Genomic DNA, 27,875 nt, shown 5'->3' on the forward strand with positions numbered 1-27,875 from the left:
AAAACTGCCAGAAGACTAGCAGAACGGATTCTCTGGAGCCAAGGGTAGACAAGAGGCCCACGGAAGAGGGTAGGAAGGGTGGAGAGGTGGTGCCTGCTACACGGACTGGTGGGAGGGAGCTGGGGCGGGGGTGGGGGGCAGCCCCGCCGGCCAAGCAGTGGCCCCAAGTCTGGCTTGCAAAAGCGGAGGGGCCAGATGGAGTGTGTTCTGACAGCAAGCGGGACTTAACATCTGGAAGGTTATAAGTTAACAGCTCTGCTTGGAGAGCGGGAAGGCTGGAGGACAATGGGAGGGAGAGTTGCTGAGCCCCGGACGACAGAGCTCAGCCTGGCGGGGAACAAAGGCACTCGCCAGCGCCATCTCCCTCGCCCATCCCCCAGCCAAAATCCCAAAGGGAACCAGTTCCTGTCAGGGAACTTGCTTGCACCGCGCAAACACCCAACGCTGTGCCTCTGCAGATCCATACCTCCAGCGTTGGGTCTGACCCCCTCCTGGTGCCACAGGGCCCCTCCCAAAATAGATCACCGAAGGATAAGCAAGCTGAGCCTGCCCCTCCTACCCCCATGCACCTTGCTGATCCACCACAGCTAATATGCCAGATCCCCAACACCACAAGCCTGGCAGTGTGCAAGTAGCCCAGATGGGCCACGCCACACAACAGCGAGAGGGGACGAGAAGGTACACACCAGTCTGACTGTGGCCCCAGCGGTGGGCTGGGGGCAGACATCAGGTCTGACTGCGGCCCTGCCCACCAACGCAAGTTATTCAAGACAGCACAGGGGAAATGCCCTGCAGTTCTGCACCACTCCAGGGACTATCCAAAATGATGAAACGGAAGAATTCCCCTCAAAAGAATCTCCAGGAAATAACGACAGCTAATGAACTGATCAAAAAGGATTTAAACAATATAACAGAAAGTGAATTTAGAATAATAGTCATAAAATTAATCGCTGGTCTTGAAAACAGTATAGAGGACAGCAGAGAATCTATTGCTACAGAGATCAAGGGACTAGGGAATAGCCAGGAGGAGCTAAAAAATGCTATAAATGAACTGCAAAATAAAATGGAGACAACCACAGCTCGGATTGGGGAGGCAGAGGAGAGAATAGGTGAACTAGAAGATAAAATTATGGAAAAAGAGGAAGCTGAGAAAAAGATAAAAAAATCCAGGAGTATGAGGGGAAAATTAGAGAACTAAGTGATGCACTAAAGAGAAATAATCTACTCATAATTGGTATTCCAGAAGAGGAAGAGAGGGAAAGGTGCTGAAGGTGTACTTGAAGAAACAATAGCTGAGAACTTCCCTGATCTGGGGAAGGAAAAAGGCATTGAAATCCAAGAGGCACAGAGAACTCCCTTCAGATGTAACTTGAATCGATCTTCTGCATGACATATCATAGTGAAACTGGCAAAATACAAGGATAAAGAGAAAATTCTGAAAGCAGCTAGGGATAAACACGCTCTAACATATAAAGGGAGACCAATAAGACTCGTGACGGATCTCTACTGAAACTTGGCAGGCGAGAAAGGAATGGCACAAAATCTTCAATGTGATGAACAGAAAAAATATGCAGCCGAGAATCCTTTATCCAACAAGTCTGTCATTTAGAATAGAAGGAGAGATAAAGGTCTTCCCAAACAAACAAAAACTGAAGGAATTCGTCACCACTAAACCAACTCTACAAGAGATCCTAAGGGGGATCCTGTGAGACAAAGTACCAGAGACATCACTACAAGCATGAAACCTACAGACATCACAATGACTCTAAACCCATATCTTTCTATAATAAAACTGAATGTAAATGGACTAAACGCGCCAACCAAAAGACATAGGGTATCAGAATGGATAAAAAAACAAGACCCATCTATTTGCTGTCTACAAGAGACTCATTTTAGACCTGAGGACACCTTCGGATTGAAAGTGAAGGGATGGAGAACTATTTATCATGCTACTGGAAGTCAAAAGAAAGCTGGAGTAGCCATACTTATATCAGACAAACTAGACTTTAAATTAAAGGCTGTAACAAGAGATGAAGAAGAGCATTATATAATAATTACAGGGTCTATCCATCAGGAAGAGCTAACAATTATAAATCTCTATGCGCCGAATACGGGAGCCCCCAAATGTATAAAACAGTTAGTCACAAACATAAGCAACCTTATTGACAAGAATGTGGTAATTGCAGGGGACTTTAACACTCCACTTACAGAAATGGATAGATCATCTAGACACATGGTCAATAAAGAAACAAGGGCCCTGAATGATACATTGGATCAGATGGACTTGACAGATATATTGAGAACTCTGCATCCCAAAGCAACAGAATATACTTTCTTCTCGAGTGCACATGGAACATTCTCCAAGAGAGATCACATACTGGGTCACAACACAGCCCTTCATAAGTATACAAGAATTGAGATCATATCATGCATACTTTCAGACCACAATGCTATGAAGCTTGAAATCAACCACAGGAAAAAGTCTGGAAAACCTCCAAAAGCATGGAGGTGAAAGAACACCCTACTAAAGAATGAATGGGTCAACCAAGCAATTAGAGAAGAAATTAAAAAATATATGGAAACAAACAAAAATGAAGATACAACAATCCAAATGTTTTGGGATGCAGTGAAGGCAGTCCTGAGAGGAAAATACATTGCAGTCCAGGACTATCTCAAGAAACAAGAAAAATTCCAAATACAAAATCTAACAGCACACCTAAAGGAACTAGAAACAGAACAGCAAAGACAGCCTAAACCCAGCAGAAGAAGAGAAATAATAAAGATCAGAGCAGAAATAAATAATATAGAATCTAAAAAAACTGTAGAGCAGATGAATGAAACCCAGAGTTGGTTTTTTGAAAAAATCAACAAATTGACAAACCTCTAGCCAGGCTTCTCAAAAAGAAAAGGGAGATGACCCAAATAGATAAAATCATGAATGAAAATGGAATTATTACAACCAATCCCTCAGAAATACAAGCAATTATCAGGGAATACTATGAAAAATTATATGCCAACAAACTGGACAACCTGGAAGAAATGGACAAATTCCTAAACACCCACACACTTCCAAAACTCAATCAGGAGGAAATAGAAAGCTTGAACAGACCCATAACCAGCCAGGAAATTGAATCAGTTATCAAAAATCTCCCAACAAATAAGAGTCCAGGACCAGATGACCTCCCAGGGGAGTTCTACCGGATGTTTAAAGCAGAGATAATACCTATCCTTCTCAAGCTATTCCAAAAAATAGAAAGGGAAGGAAAACTTCCAGACTCATTCTATGAAGCCAGTATTACTTTGATTCCTAAACCAGACAGAGACCCAGTAAAAAAGGAGAACTACAGGCCAATATCCCTGATGAATATGGATGCAAAAATTCTCAATAAGATACTAGCAAATCGAATTCAACAGCATATAAAAAGAATTATTCACCATGATCAAGTGGGATTCATTCCTGGGCTGCAGGGCTGGTTCAACATTCACAAATCAATCAATGTGATACATCACATTAATGAAAGAAAAGATAAGAACCATAGGATCCTGTCAATCGATGCAGAAAAAGCATTTGACAAAATTCAGCATCGTTTCTTAATAAAAACCCTCAAGAAAGTGGGGATAGAAGGAACATACTTAAACATCATAAAAGCCACTTATGAAAAGCCTACAGCTAATATCATCTTCAATGGGGAAAAACTGAGAGCCTTCTCCCTGAAATCAGGAACATGACAGGGATGTCCACCCTCACTACTGTTGTTTAACATAGTGTTGGAAGTGCTAGCATCAGCAATTAGACAACAAAAGGAAATCAAAGTCATCAAAATTGGCAATGATGAAGTCAAAAAACTGTAAGGATGGGGCACCTGGGTGGCTCAGTCGGTTAGGCATCCAACTTTGGCTCAAGTCATGATCTCACAGTTTGTGAGTTCAAGCCCTGCATCAGGCTCTGTGCTGACAGCTCAGAGCCTGCTTCAGATTCTGTGTCTCCCTCTCTCTCTGCCCCTCCCCTGATCGTGCTCTGTCCCTCTCTCTGTCTCAAAAATAAATAAACATTAAAAAAAACTATAAGGTTGATTACAAAGAAAAAGGGAAAAAAAGAATGAAAGAAAAAGAAGTAAAAAGAATAAAAAAGCCTTGGCAAAAAAAAAAAGGAGAAAAGGAAATGAAAAATACAAACAAGAAACTTTGACTATGATTCCAAAAGAAAAAACTGAAGAAGAAAGAAAGAAAAAAGAAAGATAGGTGTTGTTTTGAAGCCCTGGATCTCAGTGCATTTGGTATATGGGGGGTGTTGGCTATGCTGGTCTTCCAGAGAAGAGGTCAGCTGCTTTGGCATAGAGTCCCAGTAAATAAGCATTTGCCAGGCACAGGAGGTTGGGGTTTGGTGTTAGTGGGTCCCACCTCCACTGGGGGCAGTTGTATTGCTCTCTGAAGTGCCACTGTGGTGTTGTTGGGGGGAAAATGGTGCCACTCTAATATCTTGTCTTGAACCAGGGATCTCACACCCCCCTGCTGTTCAGGCAGCCCTCACAGAATAGGAAAGGCAGTAAGCTCACCCTGTGCCACAACTCCCCTGCATTTTCCCAGCAAGCAGCTGGGATTCAAAAGCCAAAGTCTGAAAGGATCCAGCACAGATGTGCTCCTCTCCTTTGGAGTAGAGCTCCATGCTGTGTGAATTCCTCTGTCCCTGAGAAACAGTCCCACTCCTGCACAGTGTGTGGAATCTATGTTGTTACTACTAAAGGCAGCAAAGGTAATATTCCCTCTGGGCGCACCTCTGTCTCCTGATGATGAAAAGCCTTTGGCTGGCACCTGCAGGGTCTTTTATCCTTGGGAGGCAATAAACGCTCTTCCAAAAGTACTCCAAATGGGGAATGTTCTCTCTCAGTGGCTGTGCATTTTTCATATAAGGCCTTTATTTTGTTGAGGTATGTTCCCTCTAGACCTACTTTGTTGAGGATTTTTATCATGAATGAATGTTATAGTTTGTCAAATGCTTTTTATCCATCTAGTGAAATGATCATGTGGTTTTTATCCTTTTTCTTATTTATGCAGTGTGATTTGTGCAGATTGATTTGTGATTGAACCAATTATGCAGATTGATTTGTGATTGAACCACCCTTCAACTCAGGAATAAATCCCATTTGGTTGTGGGGAATGATTCTTTTAATGTACGGTTGGATTGGATTTGCTAGTATTTTATTGAGAATTTTTACATCCATGTTCATCAGAGTTACTGGCCTGTAGTGTTCTCTCTCTCTCTCTCTCTCTCTCTCTCTTTTATGGTATCTTTATCTGGCTTTGATATCAGGGTAATTTTAGCCTCAATTGGGAAGTTTTTCCGTTTTTATTTTTTTGGAATAGTTTGAGAAAAATAGGTATGAACTCTTCTTAAAAATTTTTTAATGTTTATTTATTTTTGAGAGACAGAGAGAGACAGAGCAGAGAGAGGGAGACACAAAATCCGAAGCAGGCTCCAGGCTCTGAGCTGTCAGCACAGAGCTTGATGCAGGCCTCAAACTTACAAACTGTGAGATCATGACCTGAGCCAAAGTCAGAAGCTTAACTGACTGAGCCAGTTATTAACTCTTCTTTAAATATTTGATAGAAATGGCCTGTGAAGCCATCTGGTCCTTGACTTTTGTTGGGAGTTTTTGATTACTGATTTCCATCTCCTTGCTGATAATTGGTCTGTTCAAATTTTCTATTTCTTCCAGCTTCATCTTTGGGAGGTTATATGTTTCTAGGAATTTATACATTTCTTCTAGGTTGTTGAATTTGTTGACGTATAATTTTTTGTAATAGTCTCTTACAATAGTTTGTATTTCTGTGGTGTTGGTTCTTATTACTCCTCTTTCTGATTTCATTTAAGTCCTCTCTCTCTCTCTCTCTTGTGAGTCTGCCTACAGGTTTATATTGTTTATCTTTTCAAAGAACTAGCTTTTGGTTTCATTGATCTGTTCTATTGTTTCTTTTGTTTGCATATCATTTATTTCTGCTCTAATTTTTCATTAAATCTTTCCTTCTGCTGGTTTTGGGTATTGGTTTTTCTTCTTTTTCTAGCTCCTTTGGGTGTGTAAGTTTAGATTGTTTATTTAACATTTTTCTTGTCTTGGGGTAGCCTGTATTGCTATGAATTTGCATCTTAGAACCACTTTTTCTGCCTCCCAAAGGTTTTGGGTTGTTGTAATTTCATTTTCATTTGTTTTCATGTATTCTTTTATTTCTTCATGTATTTCCTGGTTGCCCCATTCATTGTTTAGTAGCATGTTATTTAACCTCTATGTATTTTTTGTTTTTCTAGTTTTTTTCTTGTGGTTGACTTCTAGTTTTATAGTGTTGGTAGAAAAGATGCATGGTATGACTTTGATCTTCTTGAATTTGTTGAGGCTTGTTGTGTGGGCTAATGTGTGGTCTCTTCTGGAGACTGTTCCATGTGCACTTGAAAAGAATGTGTTTTTTTTCTGCTGTTTTATAATGGAATGTTCTCAATAGATATGTTAAATCTATCTGGTCTAATGTGTCACTCAAAGCCACTGTTTCCTCATTGATTTTCTATTTGGATGGCCTATCCATTGATGTAGGTGGGATGTTAAAGTCCTCTACTATTATTGTATTACTATTGATTAGTTCCTTTATTTTTCTTATCAACTCTTTTGTGTATTTGGGTGCTCCTATGTTGAGTGCACAATATTTACAATTGTCATACCTTTTGGTGGACTGTCCCCTTTATGATTATATGTGTTCTTTTTCTCTTGTTAGAGTCTTTTTTTTTTTCAAGTCAATTTTGTCTGAGGTAAGTATTGCTACCCCTGCTTTCTTTTGGCATCCAGTTTGCATGATAAATTGTTTTCCATCCCCTCAATTTCAATCTGCAGGTGTCTTTAGGTCTGAAAAGAGTCTCTTGTGGGCAGTGTATGGGTTCGGTCTTGTTTTTTTATCCACTCCATCACTCTTTGTGTTCTGATTGGAATGTTTAGTCCATTTACATTCAAAATAATTGTTGGTAGGTATGTTTTCATTGCCATTTTATTACTTGTTTTATGGTTGTTTTTGTAGTTCTTCTATGTTCCTTTTTTCTCCTTGCTCTCTTGTTTCATGGTTTGCTGGCTTTCTTTCATGATATACTTGAATTCCTATGTCTTTACTTTTTGCACATCTATTAGTGGTTTTGATTTGTGGTTACCATTAGATTTTCATATATCATCTTCTGCATGTACTAGTTTATATTAAGTTGATGGTTGCTTAAGTTTGAACCCATTCTTTACTCCCCTCCTCCACGTTTTACATATGATGTCATAACTTACATCCTTTTATTTTGTGAGTTCTTTGATTTTTACTGATACACTTTTTTTTGTACTGCATTGTGCTTCCTACTTTTCTTACTCTTAGTTATGGTCTTTCCTTTCCACTCATAGAGTTCCCCTTAACATTCCTTGCAGGTCTGCTTTAATGGTCATGAACTCCTTTAGCTTTTGTCTTAGAAACTCATTATCTCTCCTTGTATCCCAAATAATAGCCTTTCTGGATAGAGTGTTCTTGGTTGTAGATTTTTTCTTTCAACACTTTGAACATATCATACCATTCCCTTGTGGCCTGCAGAAATTCTGCTGAAAAACTTCTGTGGTAGCCTTATGAGATTTCCATTTTATGTAATGATCTTCTTGATGCTTTAAAATTTTTTCTGTATCACTACTTTTTGCCATTTTAATTGCTTTGTGTCTTGGTGTGGACCTCCTTGGTTTGATTTTGTTGAGGGATTTCTGTGCCTCTGGGATCTGGATTTCTGTTTTCTTCCCCAGATTAGGGAAGTTTTCAGCTATTATTTCTTCCAATAATTTTCTGCTCCCTTTGTCCTCTGTCCTTCTTCTGGGATACCTATAATGTAAATATTATTATGCTTGATGGAGTCGCTGAGTTCCCTAAGTCTATTCTCATTTGACATAATTCTTTTGTGTCTCCCTTGCTCAGCTCTATTACTTTCCATCACAATGTTTTCCAGGTCATTAGTTCATTCCTCTGCTTCCTCTACCTGCTATTTATTCCATCAAAATGAAAATTTTTATTTCATTTATTGTATTCTTCATTTCTGATTGGTTCATTTTTTTTATCTCTTTGTTAACTGTCTCACTGATATCCCTTCTTTCCTCAAGTTCAGTGAATATCTTTGTGATCATAACTTTAAATTCTCTATCCAGCATATTACTTATATCAATTTTGCTTAAGTCTTTTGCTGTGATTTTGCTCTGTGCTTTCATTTGCATATTCCTCTGTCTTTTCTTTCTGTCTAACTTATTTAGTCAGGCTTTCTATGCTAGGAAAGTCAGATATGTCCCCTCTCTTTAAATTAATGGCCCAAAGAAGAAAAGGTCCTGTAGTGCCCTGCACTGCAGTATCCCCTGTTCACCAGAACCTAGTGCTTCAGGTTTGTTTCCTCTGCATATTGCTTGTGCCCTGATGTTGTTTCTTGGCTGCTTTTCCCTCCATTCCAGTCATCTTCAATGGCTCTCTTTGCCTGTTTTGGTCAGTGTTAGGTCCCTGTAGTGTTAGGGGCCATTCTCTGGGGCTGCCTTGGGTTTGACTTTAGTAAGACTATTTGTTTGCCAGAGATGCAGTAGCAGCAAACTGTAGGGCACTTTCCCTCTGTTATCCCTTGAGAAGCTTTCATTGGTAGGTGGGGCCTGCAATCAGACCAACTGTCTGCCCCCAGCCCACTGCTATGGCCACCATCTGACTGGTCTGTGATTATCTTCCCTTCACCCCGTGGCAGAAGTCACTCTAGAGTGGTGCTGGCTGTGTTTGGGTTGCTTGCATACTGCCAGGCTCATAGCCCATTTTGAATTGACTCTAGCCAAGAGTATATTGGAGGGTTTAGGTACAGTGTCTGCCATTTTGCACCCTGGTGAGAGGGGACATGCTGTATCTGGGACAGCTAGGGTGGGGCATGCTGTTTTAACAAGGTGTGAGCCAGTCTGTTTGTAAAAAGACCTATTACAGTTGCTAGAACCCGGGAAGGCTGATGCAAAGCTGCAGAGTGCATGAGTGGGGCTTGCAATTTTAACATGGTGTATAGAGATCTTCTGCAGGAGAGGCCCCACTGTTGCCCCTGGGACCAAGGCCCACAAAGCATGCAGGTCAGGAAACAAGGTGTTGGCAACGTTTGTGCTGGTCTTCTCTGGGAGGGGAGCCATAATGCTGTGATTGAGGAAAGTGTGACTGGAAAGGGTGGATCCACTGAAGTCTGGGGGTCTAGGGTTGGCATACACAAGTTAGATAGTGAGTGTTGGGCCTGTGTTGGTGCCCGCTGATGGCTATGTGATCATGCTGGTGGGGGAAGAAAATGGCACCTGCCAGCTCCTTTGTTCCTGGAGAAGTCCCTCAGTGAACCCTGCCCCTCCAGACATGCTCTGAGATTAGTAAATAACTCTTCCTCCAGTCTGCCTGAGATGTTTATTAAATTGCTGCGTCTGTGCTATATCTCTGTGGGCTTTTTGTAGTGCTGTCTCTTTAAAAGCAGAGACAGCTTCTGATTGCCTCTGGGCTCTCCCAGAACTGAGAAGCTTATTTTTTAAATTCCAGGTTTTAAGTCATGCTGGTTGTCAGCACTCACAAAATTTGGCCACTCACTCTAGTTTTCAAAGCCAAATGTCATGGGGATTCATCTTTCTCATGTGGGCTTCCCAGTGTGATAGTCTGTTTCTCTCCCTTCTCTGTGCCTGATGCTGTCTCCCCCCTTGGACAGCCTATGGTCTGTTTAGCTCCCTACCACATCGCTGCTCTTCCTACCTCTTTGATGTGGCCTCTTTTCTATTACAGTTAGTTTTGGAGTTTGTTCTGCCCATATTGTTTTCTGGGTTATTATCTTGTTATATGGAGTTATCTCTGGAGTGTTATATATTCATGGGACAAAAAGGTGAACTTAGGGTTCTCCTACTTTGCCATCTTTCCAGCCTCTCTTATCTCTTTTTAATGACAGCCATTCTGACAGGTATGAGGTAATAGCTCTTACATTTCCCTGGTGATTATTGAGGTTGGGAATTTTCTTTTTACCTATTGACCATTTGTATGTCTTTGTGAAAATGTCTGTTCAGGTCTTCTGTCCAATTTTTAAAAAATGTTGCTTTTGATTTTTAAGCATTCCTTATACATTTTGGATATTAACCTCTTATCTGATATATGGTTTGCAAATATTTTCTTCCATTATACATATTGCTTCTTCATTCTGTTGTTTGTTTTGCTATATAGTAGCTTTTTGGTTTGATGTAGTCCCATTCGTTTATATTTATTTTTGTTACTTGTGCTTTTGGTGTCATAAGCAAAATTGTCAATATCAATGTAAAGGAGATTTTTGCCTCTGTTTTCTTGCAGTATTTTTTGGGGGGCGTGTTTAGGTTTTATATTTAAGCCTTTGATACATTTCATGTTAATATTTCTGAATGATGTGAGATAGGGGTTCAGTTTCATTTTTTTTTCACATGTGAATATCCATTTCTGTACAGAGAAAACACCCAATACCATTTATTGAACAACCTGTCTTTTCCCTATTGTGTGTTCTAGGCTCCTTTGTCAAATATCAGTTGACTGTATATGTGTGGACTTATTTCTGGGCTCTTGATTCTGTTTCACTGGTATGTGTCTGTTTTTATGCTAGAATCATACTGTTTTGGTTACTATAGCTTTCTAATATAGTTTGAAATCAGGAAGTGTGATACCTCCAGCTTTAGGTTTGTTTCTTAGGAGTACTTTGGTTCCTTGGTTCTTTTGTGGTTCCATAAAAATTTTAGGATTTTTTTTTCTATTTCTGCGAAAACTGGAATTTTGATAGGAATTACAACAAATCTATGGATAGCTTTGGGTAGTATGGACATTTTAACAGTATTAATTCTTCCAGTTCACGAACACAGGATATCTTTCTATTTGTGTCTTCTTCAATTTATTTCATCATTATCTTAAATTTTTTATTTTACAAATCTTTCACCTCCTTGTTTAAATGTATTCCTAAGTATTTTATTGTTGTTGTTGTGCATGTGTGTTTTTCTATTACTGTAAGAAGGTTTTGTTTTCTTTATTACTCTTTCTGATCTTTTGTTGTTAATGTATAGAAATGAAACTGATTTTTGTATGCTGATTTTATATCCTGCAACTTTACTAAATTCATTTATTCTAATATTTTTTGGTTTTTCTACATATAATTTTATGTCATCCACAGAGATAATTTTACTTCTTCCTTTATGATTTAGATGTCTTTTATTTCTTTTTCTTATTTTATTGCTTTTCCTAGGACTTCTAGTACTATGTTGAATGGGTGTCATGAGAGTGGGCACTGTTGTTCTCTTGATTTTATTTATTTTTATTTTTTAAAGTTTATTTATTTATTTTGAGAGAGGGGGAGAAAGAGAATGAGAGAATGCATCGGAAAGGCAGAGAGCAAGGGAGAGAGAGAGAATCCCAGGAAGGCTCCACACGGTCAGTGCAGAACCAGATGTGGGGGTCGAACTCACAAACCATGCCATAATGATTTGAGCCAAAATCAAGAGTCGGTCACTTAACTGACTAAGCCACCCAAGGTGCCCCCTCTTGATTTTAGAGGAAAAGCTTCCAACTTCTTTCACCAAGTATGATGTTAGCTGTGGGCTTGTGGTATATGGCCTTTATTATATTAAGGTATCTTCTTTCTATACCCAATTTATTGGGAGTTTTTTTTTTCATGAAAGCATGTTGAATTTTGTCAAATGTTTTTTTCTTCATCTTCTAGAGAATTATATGATTTTTATCTTTCATTTGTTAATGTGGTGTATTATTTTGTTTACTTATGTATGTTGGACCATCCTTTCATCTCAGTGATTAATCCTACTTAGTCTTGGTGTCTGATTCATTTTGTATGCTGTGGAATTGGTTTGCTAATATTTTGGAGAGAATTTTTGCATCTATATTCATCAGGGATATTGGCCTATAATTTTCATTTCCTGTACTGTCCTTTTCTGGATTTGGTATCAGAGTAAGGTTGACCTTGTAAACTAAGTTTGAGGGTGTTGTCTCCTCTTAATTTTTTTAGAAGACTTTGAAAAAGATTGGCATTAATTCTTTAAATGTTCTGTGGAACCATCTGGTCCTGGGCTTTCTTTTGTTGGGAGGTTTTGATTATTGCTTCAATCTCTGTAGCCATTGTTACTCTGTTTAGATTTTCTGTTTCTTCATTACTTATTCTTGGTAGGTTTCATGTTTCTAGGAATTTATCCATTGCTTTTGGGTTATCCAATTTGTTGATGTATAGTTGTTCATAGTAGTTTCTTATGATTCTTTGTATTTCTGTGGGGTCACGTGTAATGTCTTTTCTTTCATTTGTAAGTTTATTTTCCTCTTTTTTTCTTGATTGATCTAGCTAAAGGCTTATTTTGTTTATCCCTCCAAAAATAAACATGGCTCTTAGTTTTATTGATTTTTTTCAATAAAAAAATAAAAAATCTCTAATCTTTATTTCAGTTATTTCCTCCCTGATTTTTATAATTTCCTTTTTTTCCCTGTTAATTCGGGCTTAGTTTGTTCTTTTTCTAACGCCTTTTGGTGTAAAATGGTTGTTTATCTGAGATCTTTCTTTTTTCTTAATTTAGGCATTTGTGGCTATAAACTTTCCTTGTAAAACTGCTTTTCCTACCTCCCATAAGTTTTGGTGTGTCTTATTTTCATTTACATTTGTCTCAAGATACTTTATGATTTTCCTTTTGGTTTCTTCTCTTATCCATTGGTTGTTCAGGATTGTTTGTGTGTTTTTCTTTCTTTTTAAAATTTTCAAGTTTATTTATTTATTTTGAGGCAGAGAGCAGGGAAGGGGTAGAGAGGGAGAGAGAGAGAAAATTCTAGGTGGTACAGAGCCCAATGTGGGGCTCAAACCCACAAACCATGAGATCATGACCTGAGCTGAAATCAAGAATCAGATGCTTACTGACAGCCACCCAGGCACCCTACAATTTTGCATTGTTTAAATTCTATTTTAGTGAATTTTTCAGCTTTCCTTCTGTTACTGATTTTTAGTATAATACCACTGTGGTCAGAAAAGATACTATAAATTGTTTCAATATTCTTGCTTTGTGTGCCAACATATGATATATCCTGGAGAATGTTTTGTATGCCCTTGAAAAAAAAATGTGTATTCCGGTCTCTTGAATGTAATGTTCTTTATATGTCTGTCAGGTCCATTTGGGCTGTAGTGTTATTTAGGTCCACTATTTCCTTCTTAATTCTGTGTGGATGATTTCTCTAATGTTGAAAGTGGGGTGTTTAAGTGCCTTACTATTATTGTGTTCCCTTCTATTTTACCCTCCAGTTGTGATAATATTTGCTTTAAATATTTAGGTGCTTCAGTGATGGTACATACATATTTATAACTGTTATATCCTCTTGATGAATTGACCCCTTTATTACTATATTGTGACTTTTTCCTTTTGCCACTGATTTTGACTAAAAGTCTGTTTTATCTGACATCAGTATATTTTGGGTTACCATTTGCATGGAATGTCCTTTATCATCCCTTCAATTTCAGCCTATGTATATCTGTAAAGCTAAAGAGAGTCTTTTGCAGACCACATATCATTGGATCTCGTTTCTTATCCATTTAGGCACTTTGTGTCTTTTGATTGGAGAATTCGTTTATTTACATTTAAATAATAGATAGGTAAGTACTTGCTATTGCCATTTTAAAAATTATTTTCTGAATTTTTAATTCCTTTGTTCCTATGTTCTTTTTTTTCTCTTTTAATTTGTGTTATTTATATATATATATATATATATATATATTTATGTACTTTAATTCCTTTCATTTTATCTTTTATGTAACAACTATAGATTTTTTTTTCTTTTTGGTTACTATAAGGCTTATATAAAACATCTTAGAGATATAATAGTCTAAGCTGATAACAGCTCACTTTCAATCATGTACAAAAACTCTACACTTTTATTTCACCTCCCCCAACAATTTATGGAATTGTCACATTTTACATCTTTATATATTGTGCATCCATTAACAAATTATTGTAGCTACAGTTCTTTAAATATTATCCTTAGTTTTTATAATAGAGATAAAAGTGATTTATATACCACCATTAAAATACTAGGGTATTCTGAATTTATGTGTTTATTTACTCTTTATAATGAGTTTTATACTTTTATGTTTTTATGTTGTTACATAATGTCCTTTCATTTCAGCTTGAATCCCCTTTCATGTTTTATTAACAGCAAGTTTAGTGGTAATGAACTCCCTTAGCCATTGTTTGTCTGGGAATGTCTTTATTGTTCCTTCATTTCTGAAGGACTGTTTGGCTGGGTGTAGTATTCTTGGTTGGCAGATTTTTTCTTTCACTACTTTGAATATAATATCCCACTACCTCCTGGCCTGCAAGATTTCTGCAGAGAAATCTACTGATAGACTTATGTGAGTTCCTTTGTATGTGACAAGTTGCTTTTCTCTTGTTGCTTTCAAAAGTATCTCCTTGTCTTTGACTTTAAACGTTTGATTATAATTTTTCTGAGTAATTTCTGGGTTGATCTTGCTTGGGTTCCTTTAAAAAATTTTTTTTAAAAATATTTGTTTATTTTTGAGAGACAGAATGCGAGCAGAGGAGGGCAGAGAGAGTGGGAGACACAGAATTTTAAGCAGGCTCCAGGCTCTGAGGTGTCAGCATGGTGCCTGACATGCAACTTGAACTCACAAACTGTGAGATCATGACCTGAACTGAAGTCAGATGCTTAACCGACTGAGCCACCCAAGTGCCCCATGAGTTCCTTTGAACTTCCTGTACCTGGATATCTACGTCTTTTCCACAGTTTGAGAAGTTTTCAGCTATTTTCCTTAAATAATCTCTCTGCTTCTTTCTCTTCCTTCTCTGGGACTCTCATGATGCAAATACCAACTTGCTTGATGGTATCCCATAATTTACTTAGACTTTCTTCACTCTTTTTTTGTTCTTCTGTCTAATTTCAGATGATTTATCTTTGAGTTTGCTAATCCTTTTGTGTGATCAGTCCTGTTATTGAAACTATGTTCTAAATTTTTCATTTCTGGCATTGTATTCTTGAGCTCTAGGATTTCTGTTTGGTTCTTTTTTTACAGTTTCTGTTTATTAAATGTATTTTGTTCATGAATTGTTTTTCTGATTTTATTTAGTTGTGTTCCTTTTGCATTTTCATTCACTTTTTAAAAAGATGATTATTTTGAATTCTTTTCTGGGTAAATCATAGATTTCCATTTTTGGGGGGTCTGTTACTGGAGTGCTATCAGTGCTCTTTGGTAGTGTCATATATATTTAATTCTTCATGATCTATGTTGCCTTGCATTGGTGTCTGTGCATTTGCAGGAGCAAATGCCTCTTTCAGTTTTTATAGAATGGAAGGTAAAGGCCTTCTCTTGTCTGTTCCTTGGACTGATAGTATTACTTCTAGAATCACAGTTGTGCTGGGTTGGAGCTGGTTACAAGGCTGTCACTGGATCTGTGGTAGAGTCTGTGGCTGGGCTTGTTACCAGGGCTTAGGCCAGTGTGGATCACTTCTGGTCCCTGGGTGCATACTACTGCCTGTAGTACTTTGTTAGTAGGGTGGTACTGGACAAGGCTTTACGTGTGGCTCCTGTTATCAGGTAAGTAGACAGTGGGCTTATTATCAGGTAGATGGTGGGTGTGGCTCCCATCAGATCCCTGGGAGAACTGCTGCCTCCTTACTTGATGGCTCCCTAGGTAGGCAGGATTGACCCTAGACTGTACCTAAGAGGTGCTGGAACTGAGCCTCAGGGCTGTTTTACAATCCACAAGAAAGATTAGGATTCTCAGACTGGCTCTGTGGACAGAGATGGGCATGTCTCCCTCCAGGTCACTGAATAGGCTGAATTGGTCCCTGATCATGGCTTAAGGGGCTCAAGTTGAGTATAGGGACCTTTTAGGATCTTTTGGAGTACAGTTGTAGCTCTTACCAAGCCCCTGTGCCTGTAGAACAGCTCATGGATTGAGGCTGGAGGTGTCTCCTGTCAGGTCCCTGTGGCAGCAGGACTATTCACAGGCTGCAGTTGGAGGGGTTGGAACTGAATATAGGGCCCTTTCAGAGTTATCAGGATTGCAGGTAAGAATGTTCCCCACTGGGATCCTGGACCCTCAGGATTGCTGGCTGGCTGTGACCGTGAGGAGGCTGGGATCATGTATAGACCCTTTTAGGATCATTGGGAGGACAGATGGGAGTGACTACAGCCTGGACCTCTTGCCAGCAGGCCTACTTGTGGACTGTGGCTGGAAGGGGCCCAGAGTAGAATATGGGGCTCTTTCCAGATCTTCAGATGCATAGATGGTAGTATCCTCCACTGGGACTCTGGACCCTCAGGACTGCTGGCCGACTGTTAGACTGTTGCTGTGAGGAAGATAGATCCCTTTCAGGATCTCTAGGGGCACAGACAAGAGTGTCTCCAACAGGGTCACTGTGCCAGCAAGATTGTTCCTAGACTGTGGCTGAGAAAGTCTAGAGCCTAGTTACAAGGTTGTTTAAGAATCTATGGTCTGCTTGAATTTGGTGGGCTTACTTCCAGTGGCTCCTGCACTGTACCCAAGAGGAGCTAGAGCTGGTTCAAAGACCACTTCCAGTCCACAACTGATGTAAGGTCTGTATGACTACCACCTGATTTGGGTAGGAGTGACTCTTCCAGGTCTCTTGGCATATAGCAAATTCTGGTGACCCCAAGTTGAATGGGGGCTGTAGCTGAGTTCTGAGGGGGGGTGCAGAGCTATTTCTATTTCTGTAGTTGAGACTACAGTCAGTAAATCAGTTGCCTGTAGTAAGCCTGCCTTCTTAAAACAACTCTTTTCATTCTTGGACTGCACTGGGGTTTTGCAGCCTCCTATATGGATCTGGAAGCTCCCAGGAAGGCACTTTTGTCTGTGCATGGATGCCAAGTTGTTGTCAAGAAGGGCATTTGTGCAAGAGATGTCCCATTTGGCCATTTTGTTGTCCTGTGTTACATAATGTTATTTGTATCAACTAAGATATTTTGACTCTTTATTTACAAAAATCAGGATAACTTAAAAGCAAAACATTAGATGCTAAGTAAGTTAGTTTTTTCTTTACTAATTAATACTAGTACTAAGTAAAATCTTAGAATCCTTGACATTTATTATATTAGACTCGGGAGACCTGGAGTTGATTGTTATTGCCAACATGAAAGTGGTGCAGCAGTCCTGCAGCTCCAGTTCTTGATCAATGAGGTAAGGATTTTCTTGACTATCACAGAGGCATACACATATGCACTGCATTAGTTGATGTGATCTTTTTAATATTATGATATATAAAAATATATTATTTTTATTTAAATATGTTATATTTTGTATATTCTAAATGCTTAAAGATATGTATGTGTGAAATATTATTCATGGTCACATTTCTTAAAAAAGAATATTTCAGTGCTCACTTTGGCAGCACACATACTAAAACTGGAATGATACAGAGAAAGATTAGCATGGCCCCTGTGCAAGGATGACATGCAAATTTGTAAAAGACTATTTTAGTATTTGTCAATTTATTAGATTGTAAAGGAAAAAGGTCGTACCAGAAGAATGTTATTGTTATTCAGCATAATTTACAGATTATTTAATTTTTTTAAACTTACTAAAACCAATTGCTTCCTTGATCACTAAATTTTTTTCTGCATGCCAACTTAAATTTTATAATCCAGCACTAACTTCATGTTTTGCCTTTATCTTTCATGAAATAATCTTTTCAGTTATTTACTTATGGGTTCTGCTATCTATATATTTATACATATTTGTTGGTATATGTATGCATTTTTATTTATTTGTATATCCATAGGTATTATGACAATTGACTCCCTACTCCATCCCTGTTTTTATAGACCTATGGTGATAAAGAGCCTCCTAAAGACAAAGTATGTAATTAATTATAAAGCTCAGAAAGGTTGCAGATCTTTCATTAGTTGAAGACTTCTTAAAGCCTTCTGGACTCATATTTTTATTCATATTTTAAGTGGGTCATTGAGTTTTCTAGAGCTGTGTTCAATTAAGTGAGCCAGTCAATGCAAAAATGCTTTAAGGATTTGTGCCATACTGGGGTGCCTGGGTGGCTCAGTTAAGCGTCCAACTCTTTTTTTTTTTTAATTAATTTTTTTTAACGTTTATTCATTATTGAGAGACATAGACAGAGCACGAGCATGGGAGGGGCAGAGAGAGGAGACACAGAATCTGAAGCAGGCTCCAGGCTCCAAGCCACCAGCACAGAGCCCCTTGTAGGTTTGAACTCACAAACCGTGAGATCATGACCTGAGCCAAAGTCAGACGCCCAACTGGCTGAGCCACCCAGGCGCCCCTAAGTGTCCAACTCTTGATATCTTCTCAGGTTCTGATCTGGTGGTTGTGAGATTGAACCCTGCATCCGGCTCCATGCTGAGCATGGAGCCTGCTTGGGATTTTCTCTCTCCTTCTCTCTCTGCCCCTCCCCCACTCATGCATGTGTGCTCTTTCTCTCTCTCAAAATAATAATAATAATAATAATAATAATAATAATAATAATAAAAAGCATTTGTGCTGTACTGAATTTAGGCACATAGCAGACTCAACTCAGTGCCTTGAGAAAAAGAAAATGAATTATTGCTGATTGTTTCCTTATGACATGAATGATGATTTTATTCATTATCTCCATATATTTACCTACTAAAAATTTTATAATCATAAACATGGGTAAAATGGTTCATAGAGCTTTGTATCAGAGATAGTTAGGGCATGAAAAATTTGTGATGTTGGCAAATGTCCACCCTTTACTTCTTTTGGCTGAAAATCTTTCTCAGAAGATTGACAAACCTAGCATATTTTACCTTATAGTCATATTTACTATGGGATACCACAATGAGAGAGGGAGATAAAGAAGAAAACGGAAAATTTTTAAAAACATTTTATTATAATACTTGTCATTAGTATTTAGAATGCCAACCTTTTTGAAGTCTCAGTGTTACTCTGTAACTCTTAGTAGAGTGATCTCAGCCTTTTGCCTTCTGCATGGCTGTTCACTAGCAGGTATAACTTGTTTCTAGGTGATTTTCTCTCATTTTGATCCTCTGAGAATCATCTTGAAATCCTTAGGTTTACTTCTGTGCTGTATAACTAAGTAAAAAGAAAGCCTTTAACATCCTTCAGTTTCCATCATCTAACCAGAACTAGTTACCCTGATCCATCTTACACTCAGTTCTTCTACTTTTTTCCAAACTTTCTAGTCTGACCTCATGGCTGGTGTTTTTATTTGTTTTTAATCTTTTCACAAATTTTTATTACTTGTGCTTTTTACAGATTCACTTTGCTTTTATAAATAAGTCCTAGACACCTGCTGATGTGCTTACTTTCTTATGTGTCTTATAATCTTTATTGGTGGTGTTACGCTCAGTGGTACTGTTCATGTCCCTCCAAAATGATAAATTGTTTCCTATTTTTGTCATAGAATTAATAATTCTATGACTTCCTTCTTAGATTTATTTGGCTAGTAAACTGATGTTGAACATATGTTGCTTTATTTTAATTCCATTGCCTTTGGCATATTGTATCTTTTGTATAGCACATAACTATTTATAGAATTTTTATTAATTTCATGTATCATGTTCTATCCCCACCCTAGTCTAAGTGAATTTCCATTGTCCTTAGAAAGGAGATCAACATCCTATATCTAAAAAAATTAGCCTATCAAGCACTGGCAAGCAATCCTAGTAACATTCCAGTTTGTTTATAAGAAACATTTGGGGACAGTTTATACATAAAACAAGCAAACAAACATAAAAATCCTCAAGGCCTGTATACAGTACATTTTATTGCATGGAATGTAATTATGGGTTCATGTTAAAAAAATATATATGAGTGTATACTTTTAATCATGTGTATTTATATACTAATATATAAATGTGCAAATTATATACATTTTAAACATATTTTAATGGATATACTCTTGGATTATGATTGATGTTTTAAAAGCTATTCTTTGAGCCTGAAATCACAGGTATACAATATGAGCAGAAGCATGATAGGATACATGAGCATTTTTGTCTTAGGAATCTAAATGTTCTTCTATAACAATTTCTATCTTCTCTTTTTAAATCCCTAATGAAGAAATAAATTCTGGGAATTTCATTATAGTTAATCTGATCATCTAAATGGGATAATCATATTGATATCTCCAGTTGATATTATAAACTATGAAAGGTTACTTGTAACAGAGTACTTTGGAAAATATGAAAAGAATTTTAGATATCTCAGGGTATGATGATTCTGCAAGATCTGGCATTTTCAGCTGGGAAACGTAAAAGAAATGGTAAAACTTCTGACATAGTTTAAGATGTTCCTAGCTCACGTAAATAGTTTAAGCATACATATCTATGAAATCGTACATGGCAGCTAGTTATCTGCCCTTATGGTATCTGCCATATTAAAAGGTAGAAAACATACTAGTGTATTTGAAATATAATTTATTTGCATTTGGACATAATGTAAAAAAAAATCTTTGTATTATTTTTGTAGTTATACTGAATTCTAATTGGAGAAATGTTTTCTTTTATTAAAGGTGTTTTCTTTTATCACAGATGAAGCTTCTTGAAACCAGTTAATTCTTGAAAATAAATTATACCACATGTACTTTTTAGAAAATATATATAATTTACAACTGTACAGAGAATCTTTACAAATGGTGAATAAAATATAAATATAAAATATAAAATATGACCAAATTGCAATTTTAAAACTTGGTTGGATATTTTCTTTTCTGGAAAGCTACATAGTGTGAGAAGTGAGAAAATTAAACTTAGTTTTTCCCAAAGAAAATATAAGAAATTTTTTTCTAAGGTTTTTTTAGTGTTTATTTATTTACTTTGAGAGAGAGAGAGCATGAGCAGGAGAGGAGCAGAAAGAGGAGAGAGAGAATCCCAAGTAGGCTCTGCACTGTCAGCACAGAGCCTGATGTGGGGCTCAATCCCATGACTGCAAGATCATGACCTGAGCCAAAATCAAGAGTTGGACACTTACCTGAATGAGCCACCCAGGTGCCCCTACAAAAAATTTTTAATATCCATAACGATGCTACAATAATTATTTCTCTCCAGTGGCAAATGCATATTACTTGAGCTAGTCATCCTGACTAGCAGTAGTTCACTTGCTTCTTCTATTCAGCATTCTTAGCCCTCCTGATTGAAGTATGTACAATAGTTTTCTTTACATTTCTAGGTTATATAGATACAAGTAACTCTTAAAGTAGTGTAAAAAAGAGCAAATCAGCTTTTTGGTTTTGCCTAACAAAAAACTCTTAAGGAAGTCACTCATTTACTTTGTCTTCTTTTTGTTTCAGGGTGCCTTGGTTAGTGCGAGTTCAGATGATACACTTCATTTGTGGAACCTTAGACAAAAAAGGCCAGCTATTCTTCATTCTCTTAAATTTAATCGAGAACGGTAAGAATGTCTGAGTTAAACAATTTCTTAATGTATGAAAAAAGTATTTCCTGAGAAGGAAGGTTAGGTTTCAAGGTTAACCTTGAAAGACTATTTTTTGCATTATCTTTAATATCTAGAAATAACTAATGTTAGCCTTGTTTTTATAGTTTATTTCATAGAAAATTCATAACTGATATAGATTTAATCATCTACTAATGGGGAACTCCTAACATTTTTATTCTCACTATAAACTGGCACTACAACAATGATGTGTTCTTTCCCCTAGGCCAGGGTGCTGAAAACGCCCTAAAATTTGAAAGTCAAGTAAATACTAAATGTATTTTTATACCTTTTGATCATGGCAATTGTGTCTTACATTTTCAGTCTTTTGCTTAAATATTTTTACATGAAAAAAATAGCAGGAGAAAGTTTTAGATTCCAAAAATATTTGTTGAGCAGTACTACACATTCAAGCTAAATGTTTTCAAAAATGACAATTTGATCAGAATTTAGATTCCCTCATTTTAGAATGAAATATTAATAATGAGAAAGAGAAAATTGAATGGAAATGGGAAAAATTAATAGGTTTTATTTCTAACTACCAAATTTTAATGTGTCTAGTGTTGTATTCAATTAGTCCTAGAACATAATTCACATCTACTCAATTGATAATCCACCTGGAGATAAAGTAAAATTTGTATTTCTTTATCTGTCTCTGTAATTTAACTATAAAATAACCTGATATTTGTTTATTATTTGGAAAACAATCTAACTCTTTGCAGTGAATGAGAAGGGCCATCACAGGAAAATTTGATGTTAATGAAAGGAAAAGAAACCCCTGAGAAGTAAATTTACACAGATTAGCAAGTACTATTCAAATTGAGGTAGGTGAATAATGGAGGCAGGCAGTCATTGCTGAGAACTCAAGATAGTACTTACATTGTTGAATAGTAATACTTTAATATGTAATCATCACTATATGGGCAGAGCTTAATAAAGTGAATCTCTTTTTATAGCTATGTGAGAAAATAGGATGGCGGTTATGCAGACATTCTTTTTTTTTTTTTTTTTTTTTTAACCTGAAGCTTTTTTTTCTGTTTGGGTGCATACTATACTATTTAAATAATTAATCCTCAATATTCTGAGTAATATTCATGAGTATTATTTCTACAGTATTTTAGGATTTGGCATCAATGGAAATTTTTATTATACCTAGTATATTTAGAGAGGAGAGAATATATATTTTAGATGTTTGCTAAAACTAGATAGAGTTTATTTAGATCTAATTTTGGTTATATTATCTTAAATTTTAAAGTAATACAACAGAAGTTTCAGGATATTGAAAAATTTAAAGATCAGTCAAGAGTTGTTATACTATTCCTGTTTTTTACCACTAAAAATATCATGTACTCAGATATTGACATACTGATTTTTTCTCTTTCACTGTTTGTAAGATTTTGTTTGTTTCTTTGAATGGACTGAGTAGATCTGGCCCTACACTTCTGTGTAGATGGACAGAATAGGCTTTCCCCCCTTACAGTTGGAATATTGAAGGAAATTTTCTGGCTCCTTTCATGGCCCTTTGTGGAGTGGGGGAAAGAAATGATGGTGATGATTTCCAATTATACTTTTATTATCTCAACTGAAGTACATTTAACTGTTAGCAACATAAAAGAGCAAGCCGGCAGATTTTGGATAAGTTTAAATCATAGGAATTGTATAGGCACTGCTTATTTTAATGCTGACAAAAATGTGATATCTATGTGGTTGACAAAGATAAATTCATCATCTTGAATTTGAAAATAAATTATCTTGACTTGAAATAATCATTAACTATCACATTCTCTTGTATAGGGGGGAAATATTTTTAAACTTATGATAAATAGAAGCCTTAAGTCTGTAAAGGAGAATTCAATCAAGCACTTTTTGGAACTCTACACCTTCTTAAATTAGTCATTTCACTATGTAAATTTCTATATATTCTTATGCTTATGCCAAATATATATTTAATTTATATATTTTATGCTATAAATTTTAGGTTATTTTTTTATTAGGGCACCTTCAACCTTTGGTCTTAAAATCTTTGAGGCAGTAACAGTTGAGAAATAGGTTTAGATATTTCAGCTGCTTCTGGGGAATTATCCTTGGATTCCCTTAAAATCTGATTTTAAAGCTAAATATGGAAGAGCAACTGTTTTGATCTCTGTGATGCATGATCTGAAAATGAATAAAATAAGTCATTTATATTTTAGTCCTTGCTATCACTGATCATAAATTGTACAAAGTTGGGGAAAGCATAGAATTGTTTTATATGGTTCACAAGTAAAATTCAATAGGTAGACTATGACATAAAGATGTTAAATTATTTATACTTATATCAGAGTTTATTTTTTCTATCTGTGGTGTTCTGATAATTAATATCATCAGAGTACTTCTAAGGAATATTAGCTAAGTTGCAGGGAAGTAATATTTTAAGAACCCTATAATTTATGAAATATCTAGCAAACTTGATCCATCAGAGTTGGCTTTTGGGGAAGTTTGTACCCCCAATTTGAAAGGTAGTATTGCATTATAAAGGTAATTTGAATTCTGTTTATTTAAGAATTTTCTTGAATAATTCATATTTAGCTGGTTTAACATTCAAAAGATGTAAGTTGTATATACAATGAAGGATCTTTCTTCCACTCTTCTTCCTTGGACATTTAGTTCCCCTCAGTAGAGGCAAGCAATGTTACTTATTAATTTATTATATCTTTCCAGAGCTTCATTATGTACATATATAGGCAAATACATGTAACATAATTTTCTTCCTTATGTATATATAAGCAAATATGAAAATACATATTTTTGTTACACAAATTATAGCATGTTTTACACTTTTGTACTTTTTTCACTCTCTTTATAATTTATTCTAAAGATTATTCCTTATTAGTACATAAAAAGCTTCCTTATTCTATTTTATTTTACTTACTCTTTTGGCATGTGTGTAAATGTTACCAAATCAAGGAACTGTGTAGGGGTGCCTGGCTGGCTCAGTTGGTGAAGCATGTGACTCTTGATCTCAGTGTTGTGGGTTCGAGCCCCCTGTTGGGTGTAGAGATTATTTAAAAATAAAATCTTTGAACAAACACACATATTGGGGCGCCTGCATGGCTCAGTGGGTTAAGCATCCCACTCTTGATTTTGACTCAGGTCATGATCTCATGGTTGGTGGGATTGAGCCCCATGTTGGGCTCTGCATTGACAGCATGGAGCCTGCTTGGGATTCTCTCTCTCTCTCTCTCTCTCTCTCTCTCTCTCTCTCTCTCTTTCTGCCTCTCCCCCACTTGTGTGTGAGCATGTGCTCTCTCTCTCAAAATAAATAAATGAACATTTTAAAAAGCTACATTAAAAAAATAAACTATGTAAATATTAAGTGTACACATGAAATAATTTTATACCCATGTAACAAACACAAAAATCAAGAAACATAAAATTACTAGAACTATGGAAACTACCCCCCCACTCCGTTTTATCTTTCAATCACTAACCCCAGGTATAATACTATCCTGATTTCAAGCACTACAGATTAGTTTGCCTGTTCTTTGGGCAGTTATAAAAGTGATACCATACATATACAGTTGTTTATGTATAGCTTCTTTTGCTCAATGTTATATTTGTAATTTCAGCCAGGTTGCATGTAGCTATAGTTTATTACTTTCACTGTTATGTAGTATTCAACTTAGTGAATATTCTTCGATTTGATTAACCATTCTACTTCAATTCACTTGCTTAAATTTAACTTTTTTATTTCCACTTACATTTTAGAAATAGCTTGTCAAATTCCACAGACAGATTTCCTGATATTTTGATTTGACGTACTGATCTGAAAAGATATATGGATCCTTATATTCACTGTAACATTTATAATAGCCGAGTTATGAAACACACACACACACACACACACACACACACACACACAATAGAATATTGCTCAGCCATGAAAAGAAAGAACTCTTAACATTTGTGATAGCATGGATGGACCTAGAGGGTGTTATGCTAAATAAAAATAAGTCAGACAAATACAATATGATATCACTTACATATGAAGTCTAAAAGAGAAAACAAAACAGAAATAGACTCATAAATACAAAGAACAAACTAGTGGTTGCCAGGGAAGGGCAGGATGGGCCAAATAAGTAAATGAGATTAAGAGGTTCAAACCTCCAGTTACACAATAAATAAGAAAAAAAAAAAGAATTATTTTGAATTTGTAGATTAGTTTGGGGAGAACTAACATATTCCACGAAGATGGGGGATGACAATATTGGTTCATTGTCATGGACAATGACAACATTGATTCATTCAGTTGATGAACAATGGCATATATTATATCCCTCCATTTCCTTAGGTCTTCTTTGATTTCTCTAAATAACATTTATAAATTCTCTGAGGAGGTCTTCCACATTTTTGTTAGGTTTAGTCATAAACATTTTTTTAAAATTCCAGGATAGTTAGCATATAGTGTAATATTAGTTTTAGGTGTACAATATAGTGATTCAACAATTGCATACATTACCAAGTGTTCATCACGACAAGTGCACTCCTTAATACCCATCTTCTATTTCAACCATCCCCCTTCCTACCTCCCTTCTGGTAATCATCAGTTATCTATGGTTAAGAATCTATTTCTTAGTTTGTCTTTCTCTTTTTTTTCCTTTTGTGCATTTCTTTTGTTTCTTTTTAAAAAAATGTTTACTTATTTATTATGAGACAGAGAGTGAGAGCATGAGTAAGGTAAGGGCAGAGAGAGAGAGAGAGGGAGGGCAAGAGAGAATCCCCCAAGCAGGCTCCATGTTTTCAGCACAGAGCACAATGCAGGGCCCAATTCCATGAACCGTGAGATCATGACCTGAGCCAAAATCAAGAATTGGATGCTCAACTGACTGCACCACCCAGGTGCCCTTTATTTGTTTCTTAAATTTCACATTTGAGTGAAATCACATGGTATTTGTCTTCCTCTGACTTATTTCACTTAGAATAATATTCTCTAACTCCATCCATGTCATTGCAAATGGCATGATTTCATTCTTTTTTTATGGCTGAGAAATATTCGATTGTATGTATATATATTACCACATCCATTCATTGGTCAGTGGACACTTGGGCTGTTTCCATAATTAGGCTATTGTGGATAATGCTGGAAAAAACCTAGGGGTGCATGTATCCTTTATGAATTAGTAGTTTTGTGTCCTTTGGGTAAAAACCTAGTAATGTAATTGCTGAATCTCTGGATAGTTCTATTTTTAACTTTTTGAGGAATCTTCATACCATTTTTCACAAAGGCTGTATCAGTTTGCATTTCCACTAACAGTGCAAAAGGGTTCCCCTTTCTCTACATCCTCGCCAACACCTTTTGTTTTTTGTGTTGTTTGTTTTAGCCATTCTGACAGGTGTGAGGTGATATCTCATTGCAGTTTTGATTTGTAATTCCCTGTTGATGAGTGATGTTGAGCATCTTTTCATGTGTCTGTTGGCCCTCTGAATGTCTTCTTAGAGAAACATCTATTCATAAATTGTGCCCATTTTTAAACTGGATTATTTGTTTTTGGATGTCGAGTTATATGAAGTTTTTATATGTTTTAAATACCTTTTATTGGATATGTCATTTGCAAATATCTTCTCCCATTACATAGGTTGTTGTTTTAGTTTTTTAGTTGTGTTGATTGTTTCCTTCACTCTGCAGAAGCATTTTATTTTGAAGAAGTTCCAGTAGTTTATTTTTGCTTTTATTACCCTTGCCTCAGGAGAATATCTAGAAAAATGTTGCTAAGGCCATTGTCAAAGAAATTACTGCCTGTTTTCTCTTCTGGGATTTTTATGATTTCCTGTCTCAAGTTTAGGTCTTTAATCCATTTGAGTTTATTTTGTGCATGGTGTAAGAAAGTGACCCAGTTTTATTTTTTTGCATGTAGCTGTCCAGTTTTCCCAGTACCACTTGTTGAAGAGACTTTTTCCCCATTGTATATACTTTGCTGCTTTTTTGAAGATTATTTGACCATATAATCGTGGGTTTATTTCTGTGCTTTCTATTCTGTTCCATTGATCTGTGTGTCTGTTTTTGTGCCAGTACCACACTGTTTTGATTACTACAGCTTTGTTATATAAGTTGAAGTCTGTAATTGTGATACATCCAGTTTTGGTTTTCTTTCAAGATTTCTTTGTCCTTTTCAGTTCTTTTGTGGTTCTGTACAAATTTTACTATTATTTGTTCTAGCTCTGTGAAAGATACTGTTGGTATTTTGATATAGATTACATTAAATGTATAGATTGCTTTGGGTAGTATAGTCATTTTATCAATATTCTTCTAATTCATAAGCATGAGTATCTTTCTATTTGTGTCATCTTCGATTTCTTTCATTAGTGTTTTATAGTTTTCAGAGTACAGGTCTTTCA

At 36.4% G+C, this 27,875-nt stretch overlaps 1 protein-coding gene and 1 non-coding gene across 7 annotated transcripts in view; both read left to right on the forward strand.

The window, feature by feature from the left end:
- Positions 1-27,875, forward strand: part of STXBP5L (syntaxin binding protein 5L) — a 379,743-nt gene that overhangs the window by 71,218 nt on the left and 280,650 nt on the right. For all 6 annotated transcript variants that reach the window (XM_042999139.1, XM_042999138.1, XM_042999140.1 and 3 more), the window contains exons 4-5: positions 17,153-17,234; positions 21,358-21,458. In XM_042999139.1, coding sequence (XP_042855073.1) covers positions 17,153-17,234; positions 21,358-21,458 — 183 coding nt within the window. The remainder of the gene's footprint in view (positions 1-17,152; positions 17,235-21,357; positions 21,459-27,875) is intronic.
- Positions 17,430-17,539, forward strand: LOC122230801. The gene has a single exon (XR_006207886.1). It is a non-coding gene; the product is annotated as a U6 spliceosomal RNA (small nuclear RNA).

Source organism: Panthera tigris, chromosome C2 (assembly GCF_018350195.1).
Source record: "Panthera tigris isolate Pti1 chromosome C2, P.tigris_Pti1_mat1.1, whole genome shotgun sequence".
NCBI classification, from domain to species: Eukaryota; Metazoa; Chordata; class Mammalia; order Carnivora; family Felidae; genus Panthera; species Panthera tigris.